The sequence below is a fragment of the Podarcis gaigeae genome (assembly GCF_964106915.1).
Source record: "Podarcis gaigeae genome assembly, chromosome: 11".
NCBI lineage: Eukaryota > Metazoa > Chordata > Lepidosauria > Squamata > Lacertidae > Podarcis > Podarcis gaigeae.
In genome coordinates this window covers 54,972,405-54,994,429 of record NC_139687.1, presented here as the reverse complement: position 1 = coordinate 54,994,429, position 22,025 = coordinate 54,972,405, and the positions used below count along the sequence as shown (strand labels likewise).

The 22,025-nt window shown below is 47.0% G+C and overlaps 1 protein-coding gene across 12 annotated transcripts in view; it reads left to right on the top strand.

The window, feature by feature from the left end:
* Window positions 1–22,025, top strand: part of CTIF (cap binding complex dependent translation initiation factor) — a 178,476-nt gene that overhangs the window by 146,949 nt on the left and 9,502 nt on the right. For all 12 annotated transcript variants that reach the window (XR_014556181.1, XR_014556182.1, XR_014556183.1 and 9 more), the window contains 2 exons: window positions 13,269–13,424; window positions 20,488–20,541. Coding sequence is in view for 4 of the 12 variants with exons in the window: in XM_083702736.1 (XP_083558862.1) it covers window positions 13,269–13,424; window positions 20,488–20,541 (210 nt within the window). In the remaining 8 variants the exon portion in view is untranslated. The remainder of the gene's footprint in view (window positions 1–13,268; window positions 13,425–20,487; window positions 20,542–22,025) is intronic.

Here is a 22,025-nt window from a genome sequence, read left to right as displayed (position 1 = left end):
GAAGTTTTTAATGTCTGGTGTTTTATTATATTTTTAATATTTGGTTGGAAGCCTCCCAGAGTGACTGGGGAAACCCAGCCAGATGAGCAGGGAATGAATGAATGAATGAATGAATGATAGTATTAGTATTATAGTCCTTCGTGGCGACTGCAACCTAGATTCGAGGTCCCATTTGGTGCCCAGCTTACATACTTGAGTTTCTAACACTCAACACAGCAGATCCTTCATCAACGCAGTGTTTCGCTGTATGTGTCTGAGCCAAATGCACTTTCTCCATCTGAATGAGCATGTGTACACCTTCGTTGCAGAGGGTTGGTCTGGATGACCCCCATGGTCCCCTCCAGCTCTACATTTCTATGATTCACATTGCAGTACCTAGGAAGCCACTGTGTACCGAGTCAGACTATTGGTCCATCTAGGTCACCAGTGTCTTCACTGATTGGCTGTGCCTTTCTGGGGTTCTAGGCAGGGATCACAGAATCTTAGAAGGGACCTCGAGAGCCATCTCTAGAGTCCAACCCCCTGCCAGCCCTACCTGGAGCTGCTGGGGATTGAACTGGGACCTTCTGCGTGCCAAGCAGGTGTCCTGCCACTCAGCCATGGCTCTTCGAGTGCCGGGGGGGGGGGAGCTCAGAACCCGCCAGGTGAGAAACGAAGTTACCTTATTCTGCAGTTTGCCTAAGCCGTCTGCTGAGTTCATGGCCAAGGTGAGATTTCAGGCCGGATGCTGCCTTCAGAAATAATAATAATTTTAGTTATTGGACTATCTGACTTTTAGAAGACATCTGAAGGCAGCCCTGTTTAGGGAAGTTTTTAAATGTCTGATGTTTTATTATATTCTTAATATTTCGTTGGAAGCTGCCCAGAGTGGCTGGGGAAACCCAGCCAGATGGGCGGGGTAGAAATAATAAATTATTATTATTATTATTATTATTATTATTATTATTATTATTATTATTATTATTATTATTATTATTATTATTTTCCCCTGTGGCGACTGCAGCCTAGATTCATCGCCCCTACCCTGCACATCCAGGGCCGGATTTAGGTTTGATGAGGCCCTCGGCTACTGCAGGTAATGGGGCCCTTTAAATGTCTAGCTATCCTTTGTCAGCAACAAATTTTCCCTGTTTTTGTGTGTTGAATATATGCTATATGGTCATTTATGGACCTAATAGGTATCTAAAGCCATTTGCACATTAACAAAAATGTGTATTCTATCAAAGTAATTGTTGAACTGAAATACAATTAAGAAGAAGTATTTTAATAATGAAATAATTATTAAGCCCTAACTTAAAATGATTGGGAGCCCATTACTTATATCATAGGAGCCTACACAGCACAAAACACTGTTGCTGTATGTAGGTTTTAGTTTATTTGTTTTTTATCTTATATTTTGGAAACGTACATCCAGTTGTTGTTTTTCCTTTAAATTTTTTGGGGGCCCCAATAGAGTGGGGCCCTAAGCTATAGCTTGCTTAGCTTATACAGTGGTACCTCAGGTTACATACGCTTCAGGTTACATACGCTTCAGGTTACATACTCCGCTAACCCAGAAATAGTGCTTCAGGTTAAGAACTTTGCTTCAGGATGAGAACAGAAATCGTGCTCTGGCAGCGCGGCGGCAGCAGGAGGCCCCATTAGCTAAAGTGGTGCTTCAGGTTAAGAACAGTTTCAGGTTAAGTACGGACCTCCGGAACGAATTAAGTACTTAACCTGAGGTACCATTGTACGTAAATTTGGCACTGGCTGACATCGCTGGCATTCTGCGCTTACGGTCGATCGTAAAAGTATCGGAAGAGGAAGAAGACCCCCGATAAGTGCACATGAATGGCAACTTCCCTTTGCATCCCCACCCCCTCGCTCCCTCCCTCCCCCTCCCCTCTACCCTTTTAGATTCTCTCGCATCTCTCTTTCCAAACTTGGCGGCTCCCCATAGACTCCTCGGCACCTCGGCCTTATAAAATGGACGCCCTGCGAGTGTGAAGCTTAAAGGAAGAATGCGGTCTGTTGGCAAACTCCGGCTCATGGTGTCCACGGCCTACTTGCTTGCATGTGACAGGGGACACAGCCGCTTCTGGTTACATCCTCTCCTGCTTTTTCGGATTGCAAAACTTTCCAGCCTTCGGTGCAAACATCGGTGTGTGAACAGACAAGACAAGAGCTTCTTAATGCTGCTGCATGCGTGCATCTTCCATACCTGTCAAATGCGCTGGCGCAATATATATTTTACAGCCACCACAGGTAGTTCAGCAGTGTTAGAAACAGAGACATGAAAGCTAGGAGCTAAATTGCACCTTAAACCTGGGTTTATGGGCGCGACAACGGAATGTCTAGGCTCACTTTTTTAATCACAAGAATAGAAAGCGCTGAAAATGAATGAACTGCAGCTAGAATGTTATGTTCCAGTATGGTGTAGTGGTTAAGAGCGGTAGTCTTGTAATCTGGGGAACCGGGTTCAAGTCTCCGCTCCTCCACATGCAGCTGCTGGGTGACCTTGGGCTAGTCACACTTCTCTGAAGTCTCTCAGCCCCACTCACCTCACAGAGTGTTTGTTGTGGGGGAGGAAGGGAAAGGAGAATCTTAGCCGCTTTGAGACTCCTGAAGGGGAGTGAAAGGCGGGATATCAAATCCAAACTCTTCTTCTTCTTCTTTCACATGGTCTAGTCCTTCCCGTGCCCACCCCTTAATATTCTTAAGAGGGGTCTCTTCTCCAGTCTTCAGAGAGTGGCTGGAAGTGGAGAGGCAGAAAAAGCTCCTCCTTTCCTTCCACTCTGCAGTTTTAATCTGAAATTTTGGTGCAGTCCTGCTCCCAGAGCTCAGAAGCTGCTTGCGCTAATGAAATTCCCTGTCGCAAAATGCTCCTAGAACAATGGGAGTTTCAAACACTGTAATTCAGAGATGCAGTTGAATTGCATCAACGTACAAACTCCATCGGGAACAATGGACCCTATCCTACCAAAGGGCTGCATCCGAATTTCGTTCTTCCAGCTCCCCATTTCATCCTAAAACAACCTTGTGAGGTAGGTTAGTCCAGGAGGGAGTGAACAGCCCATGTTCTCCTGGGGAGCTTCATAAGTGAGTGGAGATTTGAACCTAGGCTGCATAAACACCATATTTTTAAAGCACATTAACCCGCCCCCCTTTCTGGGAACTGTAGTTTAAGAGTGCTAGGAATTGTAGTTCTATGAGGGGGTTGGCTACAAGTCTTTTAAAGGGAGCAGCCCTATATTTCGCTCTAACCACTGCACCACACTACCTGATGCTTCTCTGGGCTCCACACTTGGAGCTGGAAATGGGGTCCTTTCCACGCTGCCAGCATTTCCACCCGAAGCTGCCAGCTGATTCTGCACAACTAGCTGCCCTGCCAGTAACTGGAGCCAGGGGCTTTAAGACAACATTAGATGAATTCACAGAGGATGTGACCTGCAGTAGCATTTTGTCACCGCAGCTAAACAGAGTCTGCCATTTAACACAGCACCTCAGATTTCATGACATGCTTAGTTATTACCACTCTGGCCATGTAGTCATTCCCACCTCTAGTAACAAAGGGTAAAGGTGGTTTATTTTTTATTTTTATTTATTTATTGTTAAGGTGTCAATGCTGACAGCTTGTTTTCTTTTTTATTCTTTATTTCTTTGGTTTTTCAAATCAAAGTTTCACAATCACATATCCAGAATACACCATAAAAACAAAGCTCAAAAGAATTTTCTGGACTTCCCTCCTCCCCTTTGTGAGTTCCTATTGTTAACCATTCCCTCCTGTGTCTTTTATAATAATCCAAATCTTTTACATCTCCATTACAGTGGTACCTCGGGTTACAGATCCTTCAGGTTACAGACGCTTCAGGTTACAGACTCCGGTAACCCAGAAATAGTACCTTGGGTTAAGAACTTTACCTCAGGATGAGAACAGAAATCGCACGCCAGTGGCGCGGCAGCAGCGGGAGGCCCCATTAGCTAAAGTGGTACCTCAGGTTAAGAACAGTTTCAGGTTAAGAACGGACCTCCAGAATGAATTAAGTTCTCAACCCGTGGTACCACTTGTATATCCAAAATTCACCATTAAACTACAAGTGTTATAACGATTTTAACGTTTTACAATGTTTTTTAAGATGAATTATAAATTTTCCCCATGGGTAAAGGTGGTTTAAATCACCCAGCCTCTTGGGCTTGCCGATCAGAAGGTCGGCAGTTCGAATCCCCACAACAGGGTGAGCTCCTGTTGCTCTGTCCCAGCTCCTGCCAACCTAGCAGGTAGATAAATAGGTACCGCTGCGGTGGGAAGGTAAACAGCATTTCCATGCGCTCTGGCTTCCATCACGGTGTTCCATTGCACCAGAAGTGGTTTGGTCACATGAAAACTGTCTGTGGACAATCGCCGTCTGTCTCGGCCTGAAAAGCAAGATGAGCATCGCACCCCATAGTCAAATTCAACTGTACTTAAACGTCCGGGGGTCCTTTAATTTTAGTAGAAGAACAGGGAGTTGAACTAAGCACCCTTGCGGATTCCTTCCAACTCTATGATTCTTTGTTCTTTGCATGCAGAAGGTCCTATGTTCCAGTCTCTGGGTAGGGGTGGCCCTGTCTGAAACTCTGGAGAGGCACAGCTAACCAGTGTAGACCAAGGGTGGGCTTGTCATAATGTTGCTGGGCTGCAGCTCCCACCATTTGTGATCATTGGCCATGCTGGCTGGAGCTTCCAGGAGGCCACAAGCAGTTCACCTCTGGTGCAGACAGCGCTGAGCTACTAACATGGATCAAGGGTCTGGGTCGTTTTAGGACAGTTTCCTCGGCTGAGCTGAGGGCAAACGGGACGAAGAGATGCGAAATACGAAGTGGGTGCAAGCGGTGTGTGGTGGACACACTCAACAGGAGCGTCCTTGTGTGCATTCCTCATCGGGTTACGTCTCTTCTGTGAAAGACCAGCGGCTGCCGAGAAGGCTGCAAGGGGAAATGCCGACACTCGCAGAGCCCCACTCCCTTACTTGCTCTCTGTTTTTGCTGACCCGAATGCACCCACCAGACTCCTTGGCACCTCTGCCATGAAATGAAGATGTAGCGAGCATGTCTGTGCATGAGAGAGGAAGGAGCGTGGAAAGAGGGTGTAGGAGATGTTCAGCAGCCAGCTTGCTCCTTCGCAGATGTGCATGTAAGTTTTCTCTGGGGCCCTTTGGAGAGAGAGAGATTATACGGGCTCTCCAATTAAGACGGAACGGAAAACCCAGTGGTAATCTTCTTCCTCCATTATTGCTGACAGCAATGCTCCTGAACTGCTGGGAACTGCAGGAGGGGAGGGCTGTTGCGTTCAGGTCCTCTCATAGGTATCTGTCTGGCCACTATGAGAACAGCATGCTGGACTCGATGAATCACTGGCCAGATCCAGCTGTTCCCATGTGCTTATATTTACAATATACTGGTAACAGTTGGGGCTTTCCCTCCTTCCCATTCCTCCTTTGTTGCTGAGTGTCTGAACGTCTTGGGAGCAAGTAGCTTGAGAACCAGTGTGGTGTAGTGGTTAAGAGTGGTGGACTCGTAATCTGGTGAACCGGGTTCGCTTCCCCGCTCCTCCACATGTAGCTGCTGGGTGATCTTGGGCTAGTCACACTTCTCTGAAGTCTCTCAGCCCCACTCACCTCACAGAGTGTTTGTTGTGGGGGAGGAAGGGAAAGGAGAATGTTAGCCACTTTGAGACTCCTTCAGGTAGTGATAAAGCGGGATATCAAATCCAAACTCCTCTTCTTCTAGCATGGCCTGCGCTTCGTCTAAAGTGGATTCCCCAACTCTCAGGACCTGCCCTCAGGCATTTTAGTGCCTGCTGTGGAAAACAGTGTCCCTATACACACAAGTGTATCTTACGCTCTGGGCACTTCATCTGCATGTAAGGTAAAGGGACCCCTGACCATTAGGTCCAGTCGTGACCGACTCTGGGGTTGCGGTGCTCATCTCGCTTTATTGGCCAAGTGAGTACAGCTTCCGGGTCATGTGGCCAGCATGACTAAGCCACTTCTGGCGAACCAGAGCAGCACACAGAAACGCCGTTTACCTTCCCGCCGGAGCGGTACCTATTTATCTACTTGCACTTTGACATGCTTTCGAACTGCTAGGTTGGCAGGAGCAGGGACTGAAGAACGGGAGCTCACCCCATCGCGGGGATTCAAACCGCCGACCTTCTGATCGGCAAGTCCTAGGCTCTGTGGTTTAACCCACAGCGCCACCCGGTCTCATCTGCACGATACCCGTGCAAATCCCTCGGAGCAGCACATGAGGGCAGTTTTATACTATACAAAAGAGCATTCAAGCGCATGGTTCCCACAACTCCAGTCAGCTGTGATGCAATCCAGAAACGGTTTTGTCTGCCGTTGACATGGAATCGTCCCTCTTATGCATCACCACCTTCCGCTTCTGCTGAAATGCCTTCCCCCAACACAACAGGGCAAATTACAAACCAGCATTGTGGAAGGGCACCTCGTCTCAAAATGGGGCTGAGTTCGAGTTTCGGGTTTCTGTGTGCACAGATGGAGATGGATGGATAAATAAAGACAGAAGGCCGACACACCTATATACAGTCATACCTCAGTTTTCAAACAGCTCAGTTCTCGAATATTTTGGTTCCCGAACGTCGCAAACCCAGAAGTGAGTGTTCCAGTTTGCAAACTATTTTTGGAAGTCAAATGTCCGACGGGGCTTCCAATTGGCTGCAGGAGCTTCCTGAAGCCTATCAGAAGCCGTGCTTTGGTTTTCAAACATTTTGGAAGTTGAACGGACTTCCAGAACGGATTCCGTTCAACTTCCGAGGTATGACGGTATAGCATATGCTTCCCTGATTTCTTTGTCTGACAAATTGCTGTGAAGTCGCAGTTCCTTGCAAACCTGTTCGGACGGTGTCGCGAGCACATTACCACGTACATGTGAGACAGGCTGCTAAACTGTCGGGTCCCCATCCAGGAGCCCCCGCAGCTCTCTTGTAGGCCTGCACCAAGCCCACTTCCTCCCCCCCCCCCTTCAAAGCATCCGAGCCCTGGCTCTGTTAACATCTGGCAGCAGGCTGACTTTTCACACCGCAACGCAAACTAGGCCTCCCGGGAGTTCCAGCTGCCTCCCTTGGGCTTCTAAGGAAGAGGGGGGGAAATATGGGGGTGGCGGGGAAACTTAACAGCAAGGGGGATTTTGCACCATGAAGCGGAGGTTGCCTGGCTGAGCTGTTTGTGACGTGGCCGGTAGGGCCTTGGAGAATCTGCTGCATAAAGCAACCGCAGTAATAAGAACCACGAACGGATTTCTGCGCGCATGAATTCATGACATGCACAAATTTCTCTTGAATGGCATCTATATCTGCCTGTCTATATATACAATTCGGTTTCCAGCATTCTGTCACACCCTTCGCACGGCCAAGAGACCAGGCATGGGGCTGTGCAGGAAGACAGGCCGGCTAAATTCCAGAAGGCTTGGTTTTCAGTGCATGGGGTCAGTGAGAGCAGGTTCACACACCCTCACCTCCATTTTCATTTAAGTGAACGGGTGCTTACCCCTGTAATGGCCTGGGACTTGGGCTCGGACTCGGAACCAGAGGAATCTCAGTCCACACTGGATCTTTTGCCTCAGGCGGCATCTGAACCAAGTCTGGGGCCTGATCCTGAAGAGCCCCGGTCTGGACAGGTTCCCCTGCAACAAACACCAGCTGGGCCGAGTCAGGGGCCTGAGCCTGCCCTGGCTCCAGATGCAGGGACGACCTCATTGCCTTCAGCTGGGCCATCACTTACAGCTGCTCCACTACTGGTTGGGTCAGGAGAGGCTGAGGTGGCCCCTGGGTCTAGTAACCCACCGACTTCTCCCAAGCTGCAGAGACGAAGGTCTGAGAGAAGGAGAGACCTGAGTACTCGCAGGAGGAGTGCTCGCCTTCGGGTGAAACAGGGAGGTGAGTCACCGGGGGATCAGGATCGGCTGCTACCCGACAAAGATAAAAAGCTGCCGGACCCTGCCCCAGGTTGCGGGAGCAACATTGCTGTTTGCTAGAACCTGCCTGAGACCCTGAGCCTGACCTTGCCTGCCTGGTTTCCTGCCTTGGCCCTGTTGGACTGTCCTTGTGGAATCCTTGGATTTGGGACTGGACCTGGACCGCGTTGCTCGGGTTAACCCCCGGGCCCAGCACAACCCCAACAGGGAGAAAAGGAAACTAGCATTGTGTTTAAGCTCTAGCCCGGCAGCACAGAATTCCATTCAGGCAAGTGAGGAGGTTGGCGGAGTGCTTTGTCCTCTCCTACCAGCTTCAAGCCAGTTCTGCAGGCCAGTAAATTTGGTGGGCTTATTTACAAGGCTGGAGTAACTACTATAACAATCGGTATTTTGAGGGTGCCCAGAAAACCTCTGGCTGCCCGTTTTTTGGAAACAGGATGTGGGACCTTTGTTCAGACCAGGGGTCTTCTGATGTCAGTGGTAATAGTACCGATCTACCTTACAAGGTTGTTGTATGGATTATTGAGACAATGTATGTAAAGTACTTTATACACTCTCAAAGTGCTATACAGTGGTACCTTGGGTTACAGACGCTTTAGGTTACAGACTCCGCTAACCCAGAAATAGTACCTCAGGTTAAGAACTTTGCTTCAGGATGAGAACAGAAATTGTGCGGCGGCAGCGGGAGGCCCCATTAGCTAAAGTGGTACCTCAGGTTAAGAACAGTTTCAGGTTAAGAACAGTTTCAGGTTGAGAACAGACTTCCAGAACGAATTAAGTTCTTAACCTGAGGTACCACTGTAGAAACGTGAGGCATTTCTACTGCTAATTAAACCAGGCTCCTACCTACCGTCTCTTTCTGTGCATTTATTTTAACCAAAACAACATCACAGGATTTTGAGAAGTGCATAGTTTGATTGATCATGGCATTCTAATCCACATTAAAGTCCCGGAAGTGAGAGCTGGGTTGGATTGCTTTAAAATGTGAACTCCTTGTTGCTAATATATGCACATACCGGCATCTAAACATGCAGTTTCTCAAAGTCCTATCTGGACCCTTCTTACAGCCATTGAGGTAAATGGGAGTTTTATAACTGTATTATTAGGAACATTTTCTTTGAAGGGATTTATTGGCATCGAGGAGAGCTTAAAATAACGGAAAGCCAGCAAGGATCACCGGTGTGTTATAGTTCACATATTCTTAGTTAGCTGGCCAGCTTCACAGCAGCTTTTAAAGCACCCAGCATGAACTACTTACAGCTAATGGCAGCCCATTGCCAGTGATAAATATGGAGAGGTGCATTTTCTATTTGAAGCCTTTGAGCTGGCAACAAACCCCATTGCTCTGGCCGTAGTCAAAACATAAAATCTCCTGGAATTTGTTAGTTAAGATGAAAAGCGTGCCTGCCTTGCACTTTTTAAAGGTTTGATTTCTCTCTCTCATATATATATATATATATATATATATATATATATATGCAGGTTTTGGTGTCCTCGGGTGTCTTTTACACGGGAAGACACCCGAGGACACCAAAACCTGCATTCCTGTACCCGTGAAAATCTACGAAAGCATATATATATATATATATATATATATATATATATATATTTCTATAGGGGCTTGCCTTCTGAAGCAGAGTTTAAAGAAATACCAAATCAAGGACACAACCCTGTCTATGTTCAGCATTTCTGAGCCCTGCTACTTTCAGCTGAAAAGTCAAAACACATGGATAGAGCGCAGCCCTAAAATATGCTTGTGCGTTGTCCGAGTTTGTAACGTTTCCACATTTTAGAGCAAACCCATATTGCCCAAGTGCCAGTTGTGTACCCTAGCAAATGAATTTTTTATACAGGTCTGTAGTATATCTTCGCCCCACTGTTTCCCATGGGCTAAGGGGTGGCATTAGAGGAATTCCATCAAAATGTCGGGGCTGCCTCCCCCGTGCCCAAAGTGTTCACAATCAGAGGTGCAGTGCTACCAAGACTTGCTTGGAATCGGTTCCCAATTAACTCAATAGACTTTTGCTTTCTCTCTCTCTCCAACTTGTTGACTCAGAACAGGGATGAGGAGCCCCCAACCTACAGAGATTTTCTTAAGCTTAATTACTATGTATGGAGCAGATCTTCATAGAGGGATGCATTTCTGTGGTGCATGTTGTATGTGTGTAAGGTCCACTTTTATTTTATTTTCCACTCGCCGTCAACATGCAACCACAGATAGGTAGCACTTCGGCTGAAATAAGGGCCCCAGCCAACCACCTTAGGAGTGTAACACTCCCTTTGGCAATGATGATGATGATGATATACAGTGGTACCTTGAGTTACAAACACCTCAGGTTACAAACGCTTCACGTTACAAACTCCGCTAACCTGGAAGAGTTACCTCGAGTTGAGAACTTTGCCCCAGGACGAGAACGGAAATCGTGTGCCGGCGGTGCAGTGGCAACAAGAGGCCCCATTAGCGGAAGCACACCTCTAGTTAATTACAGTTTCAGGTTAAGAACAGACCTCCAGAACGAATTAAGTTCATAACTAGAGGTACCACTGTAGTTATTTATTCATAACCCACCTTTTCCCCTGACAGGGACTCAGGGCAGCTTATAGATAAAAATACACACACGTTTGATGTTTCTGGATAGATCGGTTGATAGATCGATCCAAGCCCTGCTGTTACCTGCCCAAGGTACCCAAGGTCTTGGCTGAAACAGCCTCACAGGCCAGAGGCTTGACAGACCAGATGTGTCCTCTTGGCTGGTGGCTCCCCAACCCTGGTTTCATACATAGCCAGGCTCTGACTCATCCAAAGATGTCCTTCCCGTTTTTGGTTGCAGTCATGGGGAGTTACTCACGGAGGCATCACATTCAACGGCAACACCCAAAGACTGAGATTCTGAAGGTTCACCATCCGTATTACTTTAATTTTTTAAATAAATATCAGTGTGGTGATCATACATGGTCCCCGGACGTTTGACGGTCTATTGACCCTGTGCCACCACTGTGATTGCTTTCTTCGCTGCCACCAACCCGTTTCTCACGAGTACACACAGAGTCCAGACAGTTGTTAACATTAACAAATAATCAAGTTTATTTTTATAAACATGAACAGGTTTAAGGTTTCAGTTAATTTTTCTTGGCAGTTTCTTAATCTTAGTTCCTTTAATGTCCTATACGTTCCTAACAACTTCAGCCTGATTATCCGAACTAACTATCTGACTCCACCTACCAATTCCTCTCACTCCCTCACAACACAACTCGACCAACCCACAGACTTATCCTCCCTCTTACTTCTCCAACTCCCAACTCTCAACTGACTTTCATACAACACCGACTCTCACTCTAACTCCTCCTATCAGTTTCTCTCTGGCCAATCACATCACACTCATTTTAACCCTTTCCTTATGACCCACCTAGGAGGCAAACGCCACAATCAGCTTTAAGAGCAAGGAGCCAAGTGGCTTACAATGGCGCCTTCCAGATGTTGACTACAAGTCCCATCATCCTTAGCCATTGGCCCTTCTGCCCGGGGCTGATGGGAACTGGGGTCCGGCAACATCTGGGAAGGCACCATGTAACAAATAGTAAGACATCTTGACACCATAAAATGGCCCAGCGAGCAGTTCATAAAGACGCACACCATTATTTCCATAAAGTGTGGAATAATTTCAAGTCATTCATCCTCGGTTCCCTTTTTCAGGAGCCTCCCAGATTTTCTAATATCTTTTAATATATGTTAAACATCATGGGATGTTCTACGTGGCCTTCTAGACTGGTGGCAACAGATTAGTATTAGCTTTCGCAGGGACACTCTGCTACTAATGATCATCTTTGAGTGACTGACGTGGTGTTTACGCCGTGCTGATTTTATTGCCGAGCGAGTTTTATTGGTGTGGAATTGTAATATTGCTTTAATTTCATTTGCATCAACTTGTTGCCTAGAGAAGTATTTTCATGAGGTGACTAATAAATAAATAATATATGATCAGAGTGCGGTCAGCTTTTTAGCAAGATTTTTTAATATATATATATAAATGCAATCGTGTATTTCCATGGGGGAGAAAATGAAGGCATCGGGAGCAACTCTCATGGAACGGGCTTTCATCCCCTGGGATTTGCCTGGGGTTCAAGGGTAGTTTTCGTTCTGTTTTTCTGCCTTAAAGCGTTGTTTTTTCCACTGGCAGTTCTTGAGACAGGGCAGGATCAAAACCTGCACAAATGAATGCATGGCTCTTCTGTCCCCCACTTTTTATTTTTGCTTTAGCACAGCTGTTTCGTTTTGCTGCCTGAATCATAATCCAGAATCCATGTGGTTATCCTAAGCAGCTCAGATCATGCATTGGAAATTGCAGGACACTTTGCAGCTTTCAAAACCTATTGATGTGGTCCATGGTTGCAGGAATCAAGAGTAACAATAAGCACTTTACCCTAGAAGCAGGGGGTTTCAGTGGCAACTGTTGGATTTCTAAGGAAGAGGACTAGGGACAGATCAGGAGGTTTCCAGAGAGATGGAGTTGTTGTAATCCACTGTTGGGCCTACTTACCTGTACATACACCTGTCCTGTTTATAGGCTTCGGTTCCTGGATTTCTTTGCAGAGATGATCTTGCTTCATTAAACAAGTAGTATACCTTACTGTTGGGATGTGGGTGGCGCTGTGGGTTAAACCACAGAGCCTAGGACTTGCCGATCAGAAGGTCAGCGAGATGAGCGCCGCAACCCCAGAGTCAGTCACGACTGGACCTAATGGTCAGGGGTCCCTTAACCTTTACACCTTACTGTGCTATCCCTTACTGCTTCTCCCATTTGCTCCCCCAGAAAACTTGGCATAGATAACATGCCTTTTGATGTAGCACCAAGATGCACAGACCATAGTTCAACTCAGGCATAGGCAAACTCGGCCCTCCAGATGTTTTTGGGACTACAACTCCCACAATCCCTAGCTAACAGGACCAGTGGTCAGGGATGATGGGAATTGTAGTCCCAAAACATCTGGAGGGGCCAAGTTTGCCTATGCCTGGTTCAACTCTTTCCATTTTGCTTTGGTTCCCACATGTTATGTGCTCCGCTAATCTTTGAAGGAGTTGTTGTTTTTCTTTTTGTGTTTTTTGTGTTGTGATTTTATGTTGTAACAGCCCTGAGACCTGCAGGTATAGGGCAGTATACAAATTTAATTAATTTATTATGAATTGAATAATAATAAAAAGAAGAATTAACAATGCAACCTGCTCCCGGGACCTTATAATGGAAGAGATTTGCCTCTCCACATTCTGAATTCACATTCACATTTTCCTCCCCTTCTTCTTCTTCTTTTTGCAGAAAGACTTCACCGTGCGGGAAGAGCTGCAGCAGAGCGACGTGGAGCACTGGCTGGGCTTCATCACCTTCCTCTGCGAGGTCTTTGGCACCATGAGGAGCAGCACTGCGGAGCCCTTCCGAGTCCTCGTCTGCCCCATCTATACCTGCCTCAGGGAGGTAAGGCGTCTCCGGGGTTGGCCAGTGACGAGTCACACGGCATGTTTGGCAACGGGGCCATAGTTTTGCAGCTTACAGGCCCCCACCCCATACCTTTTCCTTATTAACGCTTGACAACCCTGCGCAGCCCTTTCTCCACCAGTTTCCCTTGTTTTATTTTTAGAACAAAGGGCTTGTTCCAACCAGAAGGAAAGAAGGAAGGAGGGAGAAAGAAAGAAAGAAAGAAAGAAAGAGAGAGAGAGAGAGAGAGAAGGAAGGAAGGAAGGAAGGAAGGAAGGAAGGAAGGAAGGAGAAAAAGGGAGAGAGAGAGAAGGAAGGAAGGAAGGAAGGAAGGAAGGAAGGAAATAGAAGGAGAGAGAGAGAGAGAGAGAAAGAGAAAGAAGGAAGGAAGGAAGGAAGGAAGGAAGGAAGGAAGGAGAAAGAAGGAAGGGGAGAGAGAGAAGGAAGGAAGGAAGGAAGGAAGGAAAACACCCGGCCCCGACTTCTCCCTTCTCGAGAGTTGGAATGATTATCATGGAGGGATACACATGAAAAGCATTATGGGCAAATGGATTTAGTATTCCAACATAATATTTCAGGAGCCCCAAGGGGAATAGGGATGCTAGGCAGAGAGGCTGTAGCCTTTAAGAGTTGCACCGAACCGTAATTCTGCTGTTGCTTCAGCATTGCTGCGACCTGGGAGCCCATAGGAAGGAGAGCAGGAGACGAAGGAACAGCGGCAGGGAAGGGGGAAGAGTCATCTAATTGGTCCAAGCAAAAGCCAGCCAGCTCTTTGCCCTGCAGGCTTACTGTGCAAAAGCCGTTTCGGCTCAGTCGAGTCTCCTGTCGCAGCAAGGAAAGGATCCTGAGACAGGGCTGAGGGCAGGATTCCACTCAATGATTACTCGGATAGAACAACTTCCACTCGCAAAACAAAGGACTTCTTCTCCTCGTCGCCTTGGAGAAGAAGGACCATAGCTCAATGGTAGAACATCTGCCTTCCCTGGCATCTCTAGGTAGGATTGGGAGAGATTCCTGCCTGAAATCCAGCATGGTCTCCAAATTTGCTCCAGAGGATTGTTGGAAGCCATAGGACAGATTTACGGGGCAGGCTGGGAGACGGGAAGAAGATTCTGTCGCTCAAGGATAAATCCTTGTGCCGATGAAACTTTCACCTTAGCGCTATGTTGAATTCCACTCTTACTGTTATTCACACACACATTTAGGAATGTTAAGATGGGACTGGATCAGGCCAGAGAGCCATCTAGCCTAGCACCCTGCTTCTTACAATGCCAATGGGAAGCTGGACCTAAGTGCAGCGGCTCTCTTAATAACATAATAATAATAATAATAATAATAATAATAATAATAATAATAATAATATTTTATTTATATCCCGCCCTCCCCAGCTGAAGCCGGGCTCAGAGCGGCTAACAACAGTAAAATAATACAGCATTCTAAAATCAGTTCATTATAAAATCAGTTCAAATCAAATAAATGGCAACCATTGGGCTAGAGTTCTGTGAGGATTTCAGAAGGAGGGGGTCAGACTGTGTCTTGACCAAAGGCCTGGTGGAACAGCTCTGTCTTGCAGGCCCTGTGGAAAGATGTCAAGTCCCGCAGGGACCTAGTCTCTTGTGACAGAGCGGTCCACCAGATCGGGGCCACAGCCGAAAAAGCCCTGGCTCTGGTTGAGGCCAGCCTAACCTCCCTGTGGCCCGGGACCTCCAAGATGTTTTTGTTTGAAGACCGTAAGGTCCTCCGTGGTGATGTTCCCCAGCAGCTCAATTGAGGAGATCTACTGCTTCTAAGGGGACGCGGGTGGTGCTGTGGGTTAAACTACAGAGCCTAGGACTTGCTGATCAGAAGGTTGGCGGTTCGAATCCCCGCAACGGGGTGAGCTCCCGTTGCTCGGTCCCTGCTCCTGCCAACCTAGCAGTTCAAAAGCACGTCAAAGTGCAAGTAGATAAATAGGTACCGCTCTGGTGGGAAGGTAAATGGCGTTTCCATGCGCTGCTCTGGTTCACCAGAAGCGGCTTAGTCATGCTGGCCACATGACCCGGAAGCTGTATGCTGGCTCCCTTGACCAATAAAGCGAGATGAGCGCCGCAATCCCAGAGTCGGCCATGACTGGACCTAATGGTCAGGGGTCCCTTTACCTTTACCTTTTTACTGCTTCTGAACTTGGAAGGTTTCACTTAGCCAAGTGAAACAAGTAGCCACTGAGAGATCTTTGCACTATGAAGTTCTCAAATCCGCTTTTGAAGCCCTCAAAGCTGACCTTCACCACATCCTGTGGCAAAGGGTTCCATAATTTAACTTGGGATGACTCCCAAGTTGCAGTATTGTGACGTAATACTGGACAGAGTAAACAGGCTGGAACTGGCCAGGCGGCTGAGGAGTGGTGAAGCAGGGCTGGATGTGGGGCTCAGGGAATCCCTATGCTGGGATGAGAACAGGCATTTTGCTAGTTAACCCTCAGGCCATCGCTGCCACCAGTTCAGTGCAGAGTCTTCTTAAAGTTTGCAGGAGGCAGCAAAAAAAAAGAGCACTTTTTGGAATATTTGCACTAACCCTCTCAGCTCTCATGAGTTTTATATTATTAAAGGCAGACAGTTTAACTGCGATCTAGCCGCAGGAAGTGTTTCCCTGAGTCATTCTCATCTGTGTTTTGTTTAACTTTTTTTTCCCATTCATGTTTGCTTCCATTCTTAGAAAGCTTTGGGAGTGTGCTTAATCCCAGCCATTGAGCACCGCAACAATGCAGTGTTTTCAAATCAAGGAAAAGTAGCCTTAGCAGGACTTATCGCAAAGAGCACAGCTACCCAGAGACTTCGGTTTGTTTGGTTGTTGTTTTTTGAAATCGCAGCCGAAACAGCAATACTGTAAAAGCTCGCTGCAGTTTAGAGGACTGCAAGAATGAGGTGTGGGGCATAGGAGAAATTAATTACCTGCTTTCCCAAAAGCCCCCTGAAACTGCTGTGTGTGTCTGTCTGTATCTTAGGAAGCTGCCTTAGACGAATCAATCCATTTGCCTATCTAGCTCAGTATTGTTTGAGTGACTGACAGTGGCTTTCAGGCAGGAGTCGTTGCCAGTCCTAGCTGAAGATGCAATGGACTAAAACTAGGATTTTCTGCATGCAAAGCAGAGGTTGCATCCCTGAGCTATGGCCCTTCCCCTCTGAAAATAAGATTTCCCAAACCATGTATAGGCCACACACACCCATGGCCTAGTTGTTACCACCATTACTCCCTAAGGAACAGAGCTGGTCACTCTTAACTTCCTATAAATGATGGGGCCAGGCAAGTCTCCCTTGGGAAGAAGTTTCCACCCATTTAGGTGCCACCACTGAAAAGGCCCTCTGTCACTTAGACACCCACCACGTGTGAGATGGCTTGGGGGGGGGGGTCCTGCTCCTCTGGCACAGTAGCCCAGAGGCTGAGAATTTTATTTATTTCGTTTATTTCATTTCACAAGATTTATACACCACTTGAATAAAACAAAAAACAAAAAAACCACCCTCCAAACAGTTTCAAAAACTCAAAAATGGTTACTGCTTTGTTTGGCATTGGAGGATTACACCAGAAATGCCCCCTACATTCAGATTCCCTCCCCCACACTCCCATTTCATACTAGAAAACTGAACATCATCATTCTTAAAATGCTACATTTTTCAAAGTGCTTCATGTATATTATCTCAGGAATCCTTGCAACAGCCCTTTTTAGGAACCCAGTATTATTATCCCCATAGTGCAGGTGGAAAAGCTGAGGATAAGAGAGAGAACAGCTTGACTAAAGCCACCTAGTGAGCTCATTGTCAAAGTAGGATTTGATCTGGAGACATCACGGCGTGTGGTACAGACTGCCGCCCCTCTTGCTTTCAGCACTGCGGATTGCTGTGTGGCCAGGAATGCAGGACAGAATCCCACACTGCCCAAATAGATCCTTTTCTGATTCTGGAGCTGGGGGGTAAGGCAGAAGTACCTGGAATTAGGCACTCCTTGCCACTGAAATCGCCTGAGCTTCAAGCAACAATGCTGGATCATGGAGCAACCCCAAGCTGTGGACCTGCTCTTTCAAGGGGAGCGCAATCACATCTGGAAAATCTTCTCAAAATCATGGACCCAAGAACCTGCAGCCCATAGCACCTGTTTTTCCTGGATTCAGGGTTTTTGGTTTTTTTGGGTTCTCGGCCCACATCCAGCTGCTATCCTGCCTCACCTGCCTCAGGTGGAACAGAGAAACCGTGCATATTGGTTCCTCTTTCTTCCAGATCCCCTGAGCCCACATCTCAGCAGCTTCACCTAGATATTGAAAAGCATGTGCTCTCCCTGTCTCTTTCCTGACAAAGGCCCTCAAGCAAAGCACCCAAGGCTGTCACGGGGCCAAAAGTGGGCCTGGAAACAGACTGAAATTGGTCCAGAAAATCGGCTTCCGTTTATGTTGAAGCACCATCGCCTTCTTGAGCACTTGCCCCCAAAGCAGACATTTGCAACTAGCCGATAGTTGTCTAAAGTTCTGGAGTTAGGAAGGACATCTTAAACAGGAGGTACAGCACTGCCTCCTTAAGGTGTGGTAGAAGAAGAAGAAGAAGAAGAAGAAGAAGAAGAAGAAGAAGAAGAAGAAGAAGAAGTTTAGACTTGATAGCCCGCCTTTCACTCCCCTTAAGGAGTCTCAAAGTGGCTCACATTCTCCTTTTCCCTTCCTCCCCCACAACAAACACTCTGTGAGGTGAGTGGGGCTGAGAGACTTCAGAGAAGTGTGACTGGCCCAAGGTCACCCAGCAGCTGCATGTGGAGGAGCGGGGAAGCGAACCCAGTTCACCAGATTACGAGTCCACCGGTCTTAACCACTACACCACACTGGCTCTCCAGCACCTTTATGCAGTACTCCTCTCTGTAGTTTGCTCAGCGGCAGGATTTGACCCTCTTCTAGACATGGCAGCTTGGCCCTTCTGCAGTACCAGAAGGCGTTGCAGATCAGCTGTAAGCGTTGCAGACCAGCTACTGTTTCAGCTCCACTGGTGAACCCACAGCGAGCTGATCCTGGAAGAGGAATGCCGTGCCAGCTGGCAGAGGAAATGCCCTCCCTATTCCCATTTCCAGGTCTACTTAAAATGTGGGAGGGAAGCAATAAGAAGTGATGAGTGAGGCCGTCTCCTTGGAAGAGGCTTTGTCACTCACATGGTGTTGCTTTCATCACTTCCCTTTCCTTGTCCTTGCTCTGGGGTGACCTGCCAGAGTCCTCTCCTGAGAAGTGTAAACATGGATGGCATAGCACTGCCCATAGGGAATGCATGGAAACAGACTGAGCCCCTATCGCTTCATGGGCAAGGAGCTTTCAGAATGCCTTCTCTTGCACCTGGGTTGTGTGTGTGTGTGTCTTTCTCGTGCTTTGTGTTTCCCAGCGTTCTTCAGATGAAGTCACACATCCTCTTCTCACAAAGTTAGTGCAGCTTCAGACAGCCAGGAAATGTAGTCTGTCTGCCGGCTGGGTGGTTCTCCCACATGGAATGCCAAGGAATCTTCTGCACAGTGTTATTCTAGCTCCAAAAGCAAAGGCCGCTCCTCGTCTGACAAAGGAGATTAACTCAACTCCCGCCATTTCCTTCCTTCAAAGGCAGAAGAGGCAAGCGGCGAGGGATGGCTGTCTCCAGCCTCCCCTGCCTGGGGTCCTCCCAGAGACATTTGGGTGGCCCTGGTGGACGAAGAAGACAGCCGTGGAGAAGGGAAGGTCTGGAGCAACCTTCCCCAACCTGGTGTCCTCAGCATGTTTTGCAGTACAGTACCCACCATCCCTGACTTTCATGGCATGTCCAGAGTGTGGAATTAGCTCTTTATTGTCAAAAGTGCACTTATTAAGTTAGGGGAAGGCGTGTCCATCCGTTCTATGGCTCTCAGCTACTCCTTGGCATGCACCCTTAAAGTACTGCTCCTTAAAGTTGTTGCCTTTGACACATCGCTAAGATGTGCGTGGAACACAAAAAGCTTTTATTTGGACATTACATTTAAAAAACTGATTCATTTCTACATACATGGAGCACAAAAGCTTCTATTTGGACCTTATGTATATAAGAACTGATCTACAGTCATACCTCAGGTTACAGCCACTTCAGGTTGTGTTTTTTCGGGTTGTGGACCACCGAAATCCGGAAGTACCGGGACGGGTTACTTCCGGGTTTTGGCGGTCGCACATGTGCAGAAGCGCTAAATTGCTCTATGCGCAGAAGCGCCGAATCACAACCCGCGCAGACACGGGTTGCAAACATGCATCCTGCATGGATCACGTTCGCAACCCGAGCATCCCCTGTATTTGTATTTCCTGTTCTAGATGTTGGTCCTTAATTGCTTCTGCTCAATTAGATAATGTGAAAAGAGTTATGTTTATATGATGCATAAAGAATTTATAGAGCTAAACACAGCCAGTTATGTTGTGGGTATATTTGCAACGGAGACCTCAGTTTATGTGTCTTGCCCACCCAAGCTGCGTGCAAGCAGGCCATGACTGCGTCTGTGTGTAACCTGCCCCTGCTCCAAATCCTCTCCTGGTCCCAGGAGAAGATGTGGAAGACCTTGACTCTACAACAGCCTGATCTCTCTCTCTGCTCCTGCAGCCATTCTTTACTCTCCAATTCTGCAGCTTCTCCTGCCTCTGCCTCTCGCCTCCCGCCTGTTCCAGGCTCCCCCAGATCATTGACCCCTTCTTCCAAGTCAGTCTCCAACCCCCACTTCTCCCAGTGTCCCACTCCTCAGTTTCCAGTCACCACTCCTCAGGGTTCCAGCCAGTCCCTGACAACTATTGCTCATACTGGAGGGTGCAAAGTTGCGGGAAGCTGGTCTAAAGTAAACACGGGGAACCTGTAGCCCTCTAGACATTGCTGGACTAAGCTCTCATCCTCCCTGACCATTCTAGGGTTAGGGTTAGGGTAGTTGAAGTCCAACAGTCTCCAGAAGGCTTCAGGTACTCCCCACCCCCAGTCTAATGGATAGATTAATATGGAAGCTAAGGAAAATCTCTAGTACATGAAAGGGTTTTCTAAGTGGCATCTCACTGTGTGTTTTTGCTTTCTTGTATTTTTTACAGTTGTTGCAGTCTCAGGACATAAAGGAAGATGCTGTCCTTTGCTGTGCAATGGAGGTAGGAATACTGACATTTTCATTTTGAGACGCAGGCCAGGAGATGGATCCCCTCGTTTTTTTGGTTTCTTGTTGGTCTCTCTATGGTTGAAAATCAGTCAATGGATGCGAAAGAGGTGCTGAGAGCCTGGTCAATAATTGTTTGCACCACACACGCCCACACCGATTGCTGTAGTGGATAGACTGGGACCTGGGAGACCTTGAGCCGCTTAGAGAAAAAGGTGGGGTATTACCAGGGCCATCTTTGCAAGGGGTGCAGGGCATCCAGGTGCCAAATTCTGGGGGGCACCAAATGTATAGCTACTGTATACCGGTCCCTCTCGATTGGCGGCAGTGAAAAGCAATGGAGTGAAAATCCCGACGAGTCAAGAAACAAAACAGTTTTTTCTGTTGTTACAGGCGAACGAGGCCCGCCCCCCCAAAAAAAGGTCAACAAATTTGGTTTTCCCCCTCCCCCCCAAAAAAACTCAAGAAAAGTTAATTTGGTGGCGGCTAAACTAAATTTGGGGGTGCTGGGCGGATCTTTGCACCCCGGGGCACATATGCTAAAGACGGCCCTGTGTATTACTGCCATAAATAAAATAAATTGTAATCCTGCAGGAGTAAATATCCCAATAGGGCCATACGCTTGCTGTGTCCAGCTGCCCTGATGTTGCGTTTGAAAGGCAGGATATGAATCAAAATAATGTCACTGTTTATTTATTTCCATTTACGAATTTCTTCCTATAAAAGCACACCGGGGGGGGGGGGCTTAAAAATAAAAGCACCAGCCATTTAAACTGCCTCACATAAAAGCACAATTAAAATGGTTTTGCGTACAAAAACAAATTCAAAGACGGAAGGAAGGAACAACCCCAACCAGAGAAGAATGGCAAACCAAGTTGACGGACTATGCTGAAATGGCAAAATTAACTGGGAAGCTCAGAAATCAAGAGGACAAGAACTTTAAAAAAGAATGGGGGAAGTTTATAATTTATTTAAAAGACCATTGTAAGCAGGTTAAAACATTAGCAGGATTTTAAACACCACTTGTAAAGTAATGGAAAGTATGGATAATTTGGAAGGATAACATTTGGACAAGTATTGATAGGTGGTTGTAAATATTATCATTTGGACCCATGGAAGTGATGGGGGGGCAGTCAGGAGATTCAGAGTAATCTCAATATTTGGGACTTTGAATTGTGTTTGGGCTTTTTTTTTTGTATGTTTATACTTTTTAGAGTCAAATAAATAAAAATCAAAACCAATGCAGATACAGGATGGGATAAAACTGCTCATTTAAAAGGCTTGTTGCAAAAAGGCCTTTAGCAGATTCTCAATAGACAACAGAGAAAGCATCTGGCTCCAGCGAGGAGTTGCCACCATGCTAAAGCCTGGATTCTGGTATCATTTGAACTGGACCTCCTAATGAGGGAGGGGGGGTGTTATTGGTTTGCTTTGTTCTTGTTTCATCATCTATTTTATCTTGCATTTTTATGATGTGAA